The 13,630-nt window shown below is 49.5% G+C and overlaps 3 protein-coding genes across 3 annotated transcripts; all 3 read right to left on the bottom strand.

The window, feature by feature from the left end:
- Positions 1-654: 654 nt before the first annotated feature.
- Positions 655-2,003, bottom strand: EMWEY_00030990 (Class V myosin, related; the record flags this gene model as incomplete). The annotated part of the gene is made up of 4 exons (XM_013481687.1): positions 655-760; positions 946-1,101; positions 1,240-1,351; positions 1,844-2,003. The coding sequence occupies 4 exons, from the start codon at positions 2,001-2,003 to the stop codon at positions 655-657; spliced, it is 534 nt and encodes a 177-aa protein (XP_013337141.1).
- Positions 2,004-2,845: 842 nt separating this feature from the next.
- EMWEY_00030980 (myosin G, putative) lies at positions 2,846-6,262 on the bottom strand (the record flags this gene model as incomplete). Its single annotated transcript, XM_013481686.1, has 7 exons — positions 2,846-3,100; positions 3,403-3,588; positions 4,023-4,159; positions 4,429-4,623; positions 4,867-5,127; positions 5,466-5,753; positions 6,073-6,262. The coding sequence occupies 7 exons, from the start codon at positions 6,260-6,262 to the stop codon at positions 2,846-2,848; spliced, it is 1,512 nt and encodes a 503-aa protein (XP_013337140.1).
- A 1,804-nt stretch (positions 6,263-8,066) lies between these two features.
- Positions 8,067-12,928, bottom strand: EMWEY_00030970 (hypothetical protein, conserved; the record flags this gene model as incomplete). The annotated part of the gene is made up of 7 exons (XM_013481685.1): positions 8,067-8,289; positions 8,421-8,486; positions 8,832-8,998; positions 9,243-10,670; positions 10,887-11,191; positions 11,528-12,465; positions 12,897-12,928. The coding sequence occupies 7 exons, from the start codon at positions 12,926-12,928 to the stop codon at positions 8,067-8,069; spliced, it is 3,159 nt and encodes a 1,052-aa protein (XP_013337139.1).
- Positions 12,929-13,630: the final 702 nt, after the last annotated feature.

The raw sequence follows: 13,630 nt of genomic DNA, 5'->3' as shown, positions 1-13,630 counted from the left end.
TATATATATATATATATATAGGCAGCTAATTATAAGCAGCTATATATATAATTATGCGCAGCTCTACAGAGGGAAACATGCACAGTTTGAGCTTTGCACAGCATGGGCCTGTGAAGATACGTGATATCGGGAATACCATGCAGACTCTACACCCCAGTATGAATGTGTATGTGTCGAGCACCAGTGCTGCTGCTGCTGCTTGCTGTTCATTGGGGCCTCCAAATGCCACCTGTCGTTTTCCCGCCAAAAGAGAATATCGCCAAAGAAAGTCAGCGTGAGGCAGACGCACAGGAAAACCGGATTTGCGAATTTTTACAGCTTCCATTACCCCTTGAAACAGACCGTACCACAAGAAATGGCGAAAACCGATGACGCCGAAAAACACGAGTTAGCAAAGAAGACGACAAACATTCCATGCATAAGCAACCACACATTTCACTCTATACATATGTAGCATATTCTTCGTGTTACCTGAAAGTTTCATTTGATTTAGTATTTCCCGTGAACAGACAGCCAACGGTTTGTGCTGCTGATTAGGTTTTATACACCGCACGTAATGGGCATTTGTTGCCTTTATGCGAGACAACAGATCCTGCAGATCTCTCTTAAACTCCGACGCTGCAAACACCGTCACTGGTCTTCAGAACAAGTCCACTAGACAAACTTAGTAATACCAATACGGAGGCCCACAGGAAGAGAAGAACCTCTAGCGACATGAGCAGCAGCGGCAGAAGCAATAGCAGCAGAAGTAGCAACAAAACTAACCAAAGAAGCAGAACCAGCAGAATCAGGAAAAACAACCGGAAACTCCCCCATAAAGCAGCAGCATAGCCGAGAACAGTAGTAGCAATGGTAGCAGCAGTAGAGGCGGCACAACCCTCACCAACAGTTGTCTTGCTTTTCATTTTGTTTGCACTAATTGAGTCTGCGTTGGGGCCTACATACGGCACAGCCTCTTTAAGCGTTTGATTTGAGGACGAGAGCAGCAAGGCGACCGCCTCTGCAGGAAGAGATTTTTGGTTTTTGGCTAGCCATCCCACAGCATTGTAAGTGACATTTCCCGCGTAATGGCACACTGTGAAGGTCAACGGATCCCCAATTCTGCACACACCCCAACTCAAACCCTAAACTTACGGGGTAAACTTACGTAAACGTATGGGGTTGGTAGGTGAGCTGGTGGGCTTGAGTGAAAGCGTTGTGGTTACCCTTCATGAGCACGAGGCAATGAATTCGACGTACTTGTTGAACAGCAGCTGTTTTTCAGCCGGTTTGTTCTTCTTCAACTTGTTAACAAAGCCGAGTTCAGACCCCTTTGGTACAAACAGCTCCTCGTCTAGAGTGGCAAAAATGCCTGCAAGCAAATCAAACGAAAAGAGGCAGTATGGACGACATGCTATTGCTTGTTCGTGCATTTCCTGCCCTAGAGAAACTACTCTTTGACTAGTCACTCAGCCGCAAACATAAACGTGTTTTTATGTCCGCGCATGAGTGACTAATGAAATGCGACAGTTTCTCGATCTGCATTAATACCGCATTAAAGTCTTCATAAGAAAACGGCAAGGACGACAGTATGCAAAACAGTTAGTAGGGATTACACGATTTACGACTCCACTGGAACTGCTGCTGCTGCTGCTTTTGAAACACTCGTTGTGTCAGCAACTGTTATTCTCTGCACACCCTAAGCATTAATTGCTAAAGGTAGTATTAGAAAACTTGATCCTCGCTTGCCCCTTTAGACAGGCCAGTTTGAACACGATACAAATGAAATTTGGATAATGCAATAAGCAGCAGCCTATCTCACTATGCATCCCTTTCTGCTGTCTCAAGCAAGTTTACATCCTACTAAAACACACTGTTTGCAACTGAACCGGCATTCGGGTTTGGCGGATAGTCGTATTAGTGCCACTACTAGCACCACCATGATTGCTTGCATTAGTACTGACAGTGAGAGTGGTATCAGCACTCGTATAAACGTTGGTACTAGTACTAGGTCTAGGTTGCATCACCTATAATATTTGTATTTGTACACGGGTAATAGTACTGCCGTCAGCATTATTACAATTGCCACTATTACAAACACAACGTATTAGGACTCATACTAAAATTAAATCTGTACTAATATGTGTGCTGGCATTACCTTGGCTACAGTATTAGCGTTGGGCCCTGCTCTATGCTGATATTGTTACTTCGTGCTAATGTTAGTGTATGCTAGTAATAGTGTTCAGACCGGTGTTCGCCTCACTGCTTTTGTCACACCAGCATTATCTTGATATAAGTGCTATGTTTTGTATTAAATTTTACTACTAGAATCTCGGTGGCACCAGCTAGTCCTGGTATCAGTGTTATACTACAACTGCCGCTGCGAACGCATTGCTACGCCTGGCTTACGTAAATCAGTTAACAACGGCGAGAAGTGCTGTGCTTGATTTCTGCACTGCATTTAGTGATGCTGTGTGCTTTATGTCGACGACACACATCGCAAAAGTGTGGGAGACGGCAGCGCCTTGCGTAATGCTAAGGAGAAAAATTAGGAGCAGCAGGCCAGCGATACTCTTTGTTGTCTCCCCCTGCATTCTGCCAAACTGTTATTAGCACTACCTACTGCTAGTGCTACTATGTGTTACTACCACAGTCTTATTTTTATTTCCACTATTGTTGTTATCGTTACAGCCACTTCACTGCCCCAGTTCATACCAATATTTCGCCTCTCCTTTTAGGGTGCTGCAGGGTTGCCTCAATTATTACTATAATTATTATTATTTGGTGGCAATCTTATGTCACCAATATTGATTCCAACAGGTACTACAAACTATTTAGGCTATCAAAAATGCCTAGTGACTCTTATTCAGTTAACCACAGCATTCGGCGCACCTCCTTTTCCCTCTATGGCGTCCAGCACTTGAGCATTATCTTGGAAGGACACGTTTAGGCCCTGCAGCCCCTCCGCTTCATAATCTTCTAGCTCCTTTAGGAAAATATCTTGGTTAAAGTGGTTCTGTAGCTTCTCGTTGCTCAAGTTGATGCACAACTGTTCAAAGCCGTTGCGCACAAAACTCTCAAAACCCGCTATATCCAGAATCCCCACCATCCTCGTCTCCAGCTGCGAAAAACAGACTCAAGCATGGCAATCAAGATGAACCTATAAAACTGCCGACGATTACTGGCCCTATCCACACACCACGACGCAGTCAAGGGTTTAGGATTGACGCTCTGGTGCTTAGGCATTAGGCCAAAACGAGGTTCAGAGTGTGTAGCTTCAAATGATACGAGTTATAAAACCCCGCTTGCAGTTGTTAAGCGATGCATATGCTCGTAGGCCAGCATGCTTGTACACCCCTTTGATTTGGCACTTAAGTGTTAATGAGCAGGATAGTTTTGTAGTTTCGCATGGGCATGCCTCACTGCACAAGGCTGAGGAGGAGGCTGGAGGCTTTCGTTGACGCGTGCTATCAACCAGGAAAAGAGGCAGCTGTAAACCAGTTGAGCAAAGCCATCACGAGCAGCTGCTGCCTTCTCAGGAGCCAACACCGCCTTTATGACTTCGCTTCCCGTCTTGAGAGGACGAGTCACAAACAATTCCAACAAGCCCTGAAAATGGGTAGCACAATAGCAGAAAATAGTACGGTGGCCCAGCATCCTGCAAATACTTTAGGGTTGTCGTGTCTAGGGCGTTCGCTTTATAGTTATGGGCTTACATCCTGGGGTAACCCTAGAAGGGAAGCCGAGGTGTTGAGGTGATGAGCGGTGGATATGTCTACGGAGCTGCCTTCTCCACCTCCAGCCTGTAGCAGAGACTCTGCCTATAATTCTCCAATTATTCAATGTAACAATTGATTGACAGTGATTTTCAAACGGAGCGGCAAGTATCGGGGCAAGATGCCTTTGAATTACAAGCAAGAACAAGAACCTAAACGTCCAGCTTCTCCGATCCTATGTGCATGTATTTACTATTGCACAGGTGTGCATAACACTCCAAAGAAATACATACGCCTATGTGTATGTTGATCGCACAATCAACTCACGCTGTCGGGAACAAAGCAGATGCATCCAAGATGCAGCAAAGCTGCAACGATCGAAAACAAGTCATTTTGCTGCTTAGCCCGAAAGCCTAAAGTTAAAAGGGCATGTTTTAGTTCTTCCAAACCTTCGGCATCGTTGACTGCATACAGTCAACAAAAGGCACAAGCAAATAAGCACGCCAAACACCAGCAGAAAAAAAGTATCTTGTGTGTCGATAAAAGAACAAGACCGAAGCAGGGGAACAAAAAAAGCAACAGCAACATATATGAGAGGCGGAGCCAGCTAGAGTAACATGCAGACATCACCGAATGTGTGCATACAGATTGCCGATATTCAGAAACCTTTACAATCCGAGGCACCTTTGCAAGACTCCTATCACTACTCCAGTGTTTATCAGCAAAGGCTGACTTCTACTTCTGGGATCAAAAGGTTGCAGGTAGCTGAAGGAGGCAGGTTCAGTGCTCAACTGATAATCTGTTTGCAGGCCCTTCAAACTGTCCTTCAGACCCTCCAGCAATTGGTAAAAGACGTGAAAATTTCTTTCGCCTGTTGCATGGCCTACGACTCTGGGGACCTCAAGCAGGTATGATGTGATGCGAGCACCTGCAGAAGATGAATTCTGTAAAAAGAAGCTCTAAATGCAATTGCAACCCAAATTCATTCGAAGACGCACACAGATCCAACAGAGGCGTCAATAAGAAATAGGTAGTGCGGCACTACAGCGAATGGGTTCGATACCGACAGGGTATTCGACTCGAAAGCGCTAGCATGCTAGGCACAATTAAATCATATTATTGCAAATTTTCACCATATGGGGACATGCCATGGTTAACTGTACAAACTGACCCATTACAACGCATTTATCGCTGAATATCACCTCCACCCACTTGCCGAACCGACTGCTGTTTGGGTTGCGGGTTGTGCTGGCGTTTGCAAACGCCTCCAAAACAGGATTCGCTTCAAGTAGCTTCCGTTCGATTGAATTATCTTCGTCTGAACCATCGGCTCCCGAAACAGCGTCCTGCCTCCCACCTAGACGGACTTTACGCCCCCCTGCAACTGCCAGAAACTGCAGTAATAATTTCGTAGTTTCCGTTTTCCCTGCTCCTGAAGCAAAGCGAACAAAGATCACAACACACAAATAACCATGGGAACAAACCGTAGACAAAGTCGCACTGGAACTACTTTCTTCTAACCAACACGCCAAAGAACAGACAAACAGGCCATCGTCAAAGCGAATCTAAGCATCACGTCGAATAAACGTCAACAGTAACGAACCTTTTGTCAACGTGCAGTGCTTGGGACTCTTCCTCACTGGAATGTTTCAGCCATTAGTTCCCTTTAACCCGAAAACTTGAAAATGCACGGGTACTTAGTCTTCTCGGTAGCCACAACCCAACTCCTAATCCCTCAACCCTAAAATTCTAACAGCTACAGCTACCCACCAGATTCGCCAGTGATGAGCGCCGATTGTGGAGTGCCTTCTTCGCTAACGCTCTTAAAGGCATCTGCAGCGATTTGATAAACGTGAGGCTGCAAGGAGTACGGGTCATCGGAGAGGAGATATTTCGCGACGATTTCCTCTCCATACACCGGAAGAAACTGGAAAGGGTTCAGAGACAAAAGAATCCTTCCCACATTGGTGTATATCAAACCGTCTCTGTATCGCTGCCGCACTGTCTGCAGCACCGAAGCTTCCGTCACTTCAGACAGACCACAAATATTGTCAACGCCTGAACACCCAAGAAAAAAAGGGAAGGGAGACACCAGGAAATTGAAACACACTGAGAGGACCCGGATATTTGCATCCACGCCGAAGAAAACCACGACAATTTGCAAATCGCGAACCATCTCGTTCGTGTTAAGAAATGAGACACACAAGCAAATGCAGAACTTCAGGGCGAACTGCTCAACAGCAAGCAAACAAACAACCAAACAAACAAGCATCTGACGAGTTGCTCCTCTGGGGAAGCCGTAGACGTGTGTCAAGAGCAGTCATCCCAATGCAGAAACCGGGCATGTGCACATTCAAAGCAAGGACGGCTTTTTGACCTTGAAGTCCTGAAAGATCTAATATGGGTTTAATCAATTGTCTTTCCGTTGCGTTTGGAGAAAATGTTAGATCATCTTCTTCGGTTGCGGAATCAAAGGCCTTCAACAGTCTGTAGCTTTCGCCACCCTCCACCTCCACGGCCACTCCCCACACTTCTGTTGGATGAGGCACCCAGAACTGCTGAGCCATTGCAGCAACATCAGCAACAACAGCGGGAACAGCAACAACAACAGCAGCAGCAACAGCAGCAGCAACGACAGCAGCAACAGCTGCTGCTGCTGCTGTTGCACCTTCTCCGCCTCGATTTCACTAACGGAGTGGAGTTATCTTTTTGCTTTGGCTAAGCTGCCTGAATCATAAATTGAGAAAACGCCTAGGAGGCTCATATAAAAGCAAAGAGTAAACAAAGATAACGAAACCCTAAAGATTCAAACGATGAAAACTTTCTATATGTCCAATCTTTCCACGCCCTCGGGTGCAACTCGCGGCCGCAGACTGTATCGGTGTTTGAGAAGAAACTCTCAGCCTCTTCAAGAAGGGATGGCCCCTGAAAAACTCTTAAAGACCCTTGTATGAGAAACGCAGACCCCCTGTCCCCCGAGATATTCCCGAGGCAATTAGCTATTCGCTGCATAGGTACTGCCACCCTGTTGCCGCGCCGGTGTGTCTTTTAGTTACTCTCAGGTATATCCATTCACGTACAGCTACTCTTCTCTAAATGCAGCAGGATGAGGCCTGCGGCACTTACAAACAAGCCGGTTTAGTGTTTCGAAGGGAGTTTTGGAGTTCGCGGAGACACAAGGGTCTAACTGCCCTGTTGAACACGAAAGCATGTCAAAGGAAACACCTGAACAACCATTTAGTAACTTATTTTAATTAAATTGGAGAAATAAACGAAGATGACTTGGAAGGGCAGTCAGCTCTGCCTTTCAGTGGACCTCTTTGGGGCTGCCTGCAGATCGGCATGCGTGCTCGCCTCGAATTCCAAGAGCACACAATTATTTGGGAAATTGAGCTAAAACTATAATTATGCACACCATGCAAATCCATAAAATAGGTGAACTTGAAGCCTATACCCCGCAAGATAAACTGACGCGAGAAGACGTCACGGTCACCTGACTACCAGTGGTGAGGGGTGGACTTCCAGCCCTTTCAAAAGCGAATACCTTCACGAAAAATATAAAGAAATACGACAAAAGAGTTAACATATGTTCAGTTTCCTTTGAACTTTGCTTCCACGTTAGGAAAAGTAAAAATGCTGCAGATTCGTATCTGGGAAGTGCCCATACGTTCGGCCTTTTGCATTGTTCCATACTCCTCTAGAGTTGTGCATATGCGTCGTATGGCACTTAAACTTTGTGGTTATGTTCTGTATTTTCGCTTTTGCCTACATTCTCGGGGTAGTGCCGAACATCCCAGTTTTCGTGACGGCATTCTCCCGACTAAGAAAAACAGATAGACTTCCCAGAGCAACTGACCCAATAAATAGCCAGCGCTTTTCAAAAGATAATAGGGTTCCTCTCAGCCTCGGCACCATAGTTCCTCTCCCAGAAGGCGCTGCAGCAACCGTTCGCAGTATGCGCCCACGACGGCTTGCTAGCTGCGCGCAACCGAGCAACAAATGGCTAGCTATCGGCAGGTGGGTAAATGGTGAGATACAGGTGTGCTTTTTCGGCGAAAAGACCGAGAAGAGGGGCGCTGGTGGCTGCAATCCGCTGGACATCCCCTCAATCACCGCCACCGTCGTTTCTTCTCCAAAAGACTCTAGTTATTAGTCAGCCAAACGCAAATGCCTGCTGTCTCTGTGCTTCATGCAGACACAAAAGTGCAGTGTGAATGTAATCCATTTGGAAGGAAGGCATCGAACAGCGTAACGTGACTCCTGTTGTTGAGGATTCTGACGGTTCTTCAATTTCTTCCGGCAGCAGCATATTCCGATTAAGGAGAAGACGGATCGCCACTCCTTCCTTTAGCTGCAGCTGTGCACTTCTGCCTAATGATTTGGCAGGGCGCCTCCTTCCATGCCCTCTCCAGCTGAACAAGAAAAAGGGCCAAGGCTGACGGTTGATCGATTCACCTCAGGAGTCCCACTTGGAGTCGCGCCCTTTCTGCTACTGCCCTTGCTGAGGCTGCTGCTGTTGCTGTTGCTGCCGCTGCTGCCCATGCTGCCGCTGCTGCTGATGTTGCCGCTGCTGCCGCTGCTGCTCTCGTTCCTTCTACCACCACTACACTAGCAGCACTGCCTATATTTGGGAAAGCGGCTTCAGAAAAGCCCGTACAGCAAATACTTCCTTCTTAGGGGACAGCAGCAGCAGCAGAAGCAGCAGCAGGAGTCCTCAGTGTCCACCCGCCTTGGAGGCGAGCGATGTATTCACAAGCGTGCTCGGGCCGCACGTGAGGGAAAGCAGCGAATCTGCAAGACAGACACCTAGACAAAAACTTTACAATCAGAACACAATGTGAAGACGCTCCAACTGGGCAGACTAACAGTACGCAGCTAAACAACACACACCGCACGCAGAAAGAACAAATGTGGTTACAGAAGATCAAAGCGAGTATCCGCGAGCATCCCGGGTGGACGTGGTCGTGGTTCAGGTGCTTGTGCAATCCGTAAGGGCAGGCATACACACACCGGATACACCTGGTATGCATAGCACTACTCAGCATTCGCTCAGGTATTTGCAGACTTGGTTCAGAAATGCACATCTAGGTTTCCATCTGGTTCAGGTATGCATACACTGGATTGAGGTGTGCATACGCCTGCAGCGTACCGCCTCCCGATTTGGTTAGCAAGTATAGCAGCGTCCTTGACTCGGGCTCCCGTGCCCCATTCACTGTAGCCCACATGCAACACACATAGACACATATAGACACACCTAGACGCTCATAGACATACAGACACAGACACAGACACTGACACTGACACTGACACACACACACACACACACACACACACACACACACACACAAACATACACAGACACACACATACACACACACACACATTCATACATACATACATACATACACACAAACCCCATTCTTTGTAGTAGTTGTTCCTGAATAAACAACAACGAAAAAGAATACGAGGAAACAAGGGACAACGCAGGGAAACAGAGGAGAGGAAAGCAAAGGGGCCAACGCACCTCAAACAACCCGCTGGCCCCACCACTTGCAGCCACGGCATTGTCTGCACCCTCTGCCGATGAAAGTCCTCTCGAGATTCAACAAACAAGTCTCCACCCAAAGCATATCCAGAATCCTCCACCTGCTGCTCTGAGTAAACACCTGCCAGGCCTTCCTGGGCAACCTGATGGCCCCCCTCACGGGCCCTCGGGGCGACCCTCAGACGGGCACCCTGGGTGGGTGCCTGTTGGTAGGTGTCTGCTTGGACAAGTTGAAGCGGCACATGACTGGAAACAGCATGCAGTGCTGCGGTGCCTCTCCAGTGGTTGCTGCGCAGTTGGTCGAATTGCCGCAGCAGCTGCAGCAGCTGGTGGCGCTGCTGCGCACCAGCAGTGTTGGCCCTTCCACCCGTGCCCTTTTCTAGAACTAGAGGCCATTGCGGCTCAGCCTGCAGAGACAGCCGAGAGCACATTACCAGCCTGTCTGAAGATTCTGTTATTCCTTCACGCTGCAGCGCCTTGTCTACTGCCTCTTCTGCTGCGCCCAGCAACAGACCCAACGCGCGCAGGCTCGCCGCTGTTGATGCCGCCTCCTGCTGCTGCATCGCACTCATCCGGTGCTTCTGTTCCTCTCGCTTTACGGGTGGTTCTAAGCCGGGCTGCAGCAGGAGCTGCAGGGGCATGAGCAACTGCTGCATTTGGTGGAGGAGAGTCTCGACATGTTTCACGCTGACTGCTGCTTGCGCATGCAGCAACAGAGGCTTGTTGATACACTTGAAACTGCTTATATCGGAGCGACCTGCAGCTGCCAAGGCCTTCGCTTGTACGTGGGGGAAGACGTTTCCTGGAAACTGCAGCTCCGTCACTGCTACTGCCTCCTGCGCTGCCTTTAGGGCCGCTTCGAGCCCAGCCAACGCTTCGGCAGCCCTACAACTACCTGTGGAGGCAGCAGCAGCAGCTGCTGCTACGGGGGATGATGCTGCTGGTTCTGCTCTTATCCCCTTCGAGGGTCCGTAGAAGCAACCTCTGCCCAACGCAGCAGCCCGGTCTGAAGGTTTTGAGCCGAATGCATGCACCGTAATATAAGAGGCAGAAGGAAGGGATGCGAAGAAATTGCAGAGTTTGCGTGCGCTTGAAGGAGTCCTGCTGGATACTACTCGTTGCTGATGTGCCTGGGAAGCACGTTCTGGGTGTTTTCCCCTGCACTGCTCTCCTCCTGCTGAAGAGGCCTTCAAAAGAAGGCTCAAATCAAAAGGGTGCAGCGCACAAATCACCAAATCCGCAAGGAACCGGCGCCCCTCAGCGCAAATGACTGCAGCTGCGCCATCCGAAGCATCTAACGCATTGCCTCTGCTGCTGCAAGAGTCTGAATGCAGCGGCTCCAGCCGTTGCACCCGGCAGCCCAACTCCACAGACACGGGAGGCCTGCCTTCAGGAGGAGCGCAGATATGTCTGGCCAGGGCTGCCACCACCTAAACACGCACATAGGACGAAACATTTTTCCATCACAAGGTGAAAATGCCGTAGCGTCCACCGCCGTGGCCATACGCTGCTGCTACAGCTGCAGCTGCTACTGTTGTTGCGGTGGCAGCGGCTGCTACGACTGGGGTGAAAGACCTTCCCACATCAACCAGCCCATAAGCCCCGGACAATCACCCGTAAACCTAAACAAAACCCTAATCCCTAACCTGTCTCATGCCTCCAACTGGCGAGAACAACCCTGCGCCTTCTGCCACTATTTGGTGCGGTGCCTGGTGTCCCCGTTGAAACGCTTTGCAGCCCTCTACGGGTATCAGGCGAGGGCCTTCAGTTTCGCTTTCAGATGCCGCTAGGCTTGCAGCGTCGGCAGAGGTGTAGCAGCAGCCGCTGTTGCTGGTGAAAACTCTTGATAAACGGCGCTCAGCTAAGCAGCCGCGCAGCAACGAACCGTACTGCTCATGCATTAGCCACCCGCGAGGGAGGTAGGCTCGAGCGGAGAGGCCCTCAGGCTGAGCTGGGCAGACGCCACACAACACAAGCACCCCACACAATATTACAGCACCGGCATGTCTTGAGTAAATAACAAACAGTGCTTCTACTCAGGAAAGAGACCCCATGCTGCCTGTCCTCAGCTATTGAGCCAAAAACAGCATCTGCAAACGTATAAGTAGATGCGCTGGTGGGGAATGCTTGCAAGAGCAGCGGCCGTTGCCATTCCAGCAGCAGCAGAAAAACGTTTCTATTCCCACTCGCGTCCTCCAGGCAAAAGGCCTCTAGGATTAGTCCTGAAGACAGAGCAGCACGGAAGCAGTAATGCAGCACCGCGGCACTGATGCAGCTGTTGCCTTACCTCCCCAGGTGCATGCGCTGAAGGGTGGCAGGATCAAATCAGCTGCGAAGGACCTGCTGGAGTGCAGCTCAGCAAAGGAAGCCACAGAAAGATCTGCGTTTCTTCCGACATTCATCCGTCTCCTTGGCCCTTTCTCGTCGTTAAAAATTGATTGCTGCCCTAAGAAAATCTCGTGAAAACAAGCAAACAAACACCGCAGCAGATTCGTCCGACAGAAGCCAGGGCGGCTCCACTCAGATCGGGCTCCCCTTCCCTTCAAAGGTAGCCACCGAAGGAGCTTTCTTAAGACAGACAGCCAGGGGCGTCCCCGAGCCAGCCAGCTGCTGCTGTTGCTGCTGGCGCTGCTGTTAGCTGGAAGCGAAAAAACAGAAGCGGCTGATCGGTTTGCCACAGCCAGCTGCGAAGGCGGCAGCACCCGCTGCAGAAGCTGCAGCAGATGTCCTCCTCCAGGAGCAAGCAGGTGGGGGCATCCTGCCCCAAATTCCAGCGCAATGCATGCACTGTCAGCACCAAATGAAACGCCCGCTGGTGCTACCCCAGGATCAGAGCTTCTGCTGCTGATGCTACTGCTGCTGCTGATGCTACCCTCACTCAGCGCCTTGGGCGCGACAGAGAGGTGGCGCGTTGAGAGCAGCCGTTGCTGCACTATCTGCTGCAGCAGAGACGGGAGTTGGTTAGGCTGTTTGCCGGGTTTAGGAGATGTTGCAGCAGCTCCAGGAGCTGCATCAGTGACTGTTTTTGCTTGGTGCTGCTGGTTCTGCTCCTGCAGCTGGGCTAGCAGCTTCACCAGCACACCTGCATGCGCTAATTCCGTCCGAGTATACGTACCCCCCAGCTCCTGCTGCGCTTCTATCAGCCGTATGTGCGCGTGCTGTAACGTCGGCTGCTGCTGCAGGAAGTAAGCCGCTGCCAAACCGCTGAGCCCCCCACCAACGATGCTGCGTGCACCACCCGCAGAAAGCCGTTTCAATCGCACAAATTCACAACGAAAAGTAGTAAAGATACTAAATTGTAGGTGGGACAGGCACAAACAAGTTGCCTCGCAGCGGCATCGCAGTGTCTAGATTTGATGCAGTCCCTCCCCCTGTAAACCAGCGTCTTCCTGCAAGCTGTACGTATACCACAAACTGTGCAAAAGTAGGCGGGGGTCCCAATGATTAAATCATGTCCTGCCTTTTGCCTCAACTTGCTGTATTTGCGGTGCTTATGCAAACAGTTGTTCTATGCATGCCTCCTGTATGCATTAGGCACTTTAATTGTTTTGCCTAGTCATTTGAGATTGTGCAATTGATGTTGTATTCGCCTACTTAATATGATCGTGTTCGCTTATGTGATAGTTCTTCACGTATGCTTATAGATTCGTGCTCACCATATTCGAGGGCGGCTGTCTTCTGCCGGCATTATTGGTGAATCCAACACATAAGAGACATCCTGAGCCTTCAGTAAAAACTGTGGTGAAAGAAATGGGAGGAAACGACTAAATGAGCTGGGATCCTTTGCGAGGCGGAGATGGACGGCCCTAGGGTTCACTAGAGGGTTTAGACACCGTAGCTGGAGACCGACGAGGCAGCTCAGCTGTATATTAGGGGGAAAAGATATCTCCAGTGGAGAAGACAGGGAGGGGCGGCATAACAAAGTCCATATTCTGGTTTCAATTTTGAGCCAACCTCGAGGTTCCTTTGCATTAGATGTCTCGCCGTTAGTATTGCTGCTGTTGCCCGTTGCTGCACTTGTTCCGCTATACACACCATTATATTCTAATTCAATTTACATGTTCCGAAAGCAACATGTAAGCTTGGAGGCTGAGCGGAGTGTAAAACCCAACGGAGGGACCTCAGCAGGGGTTAGAAATTCGTAGAATGGCATTGCAAGATGCGACACCTAGAAAAGCCTCTGTGTTGGAACTCATGCGCCAGGTCTGTGTGTCACTGATGGCGCATTTAAATGGCCAAATTAATTTATATTTCATGTTATGCAAGGAAGACCAGCGCCTCCCTGTACCGAGGCGCGGGGCCCTAGGGGCCCACGGGCCCGAGTCGCCAAAACAAGCAGAGGCCTCCGCAGAAAATGAGTAGGCTTCCAACAGAAACGCATCTTCTCCTT

The sequence above is a fragment of the Eimeria maxima genome, genomic scaffold (genome assembly GCF_000499605.1).
Source record: "Eimeria maxima Weybridge genomic scaffold, Emw_scaff382, whole genome shotgun sequence".
Taxonomy (NCBI): Eukaryota; Apicomplexa; class Conoidasida; order Eucoccidiorida; family Eimeriidae; genus Eimeria; species Eimeria maxima.
The sequence above is the reverse complement of the archived record's forward strand: the minus strand, read 5'-3'. Positions and strand labels throughout refer to the sequence as shown.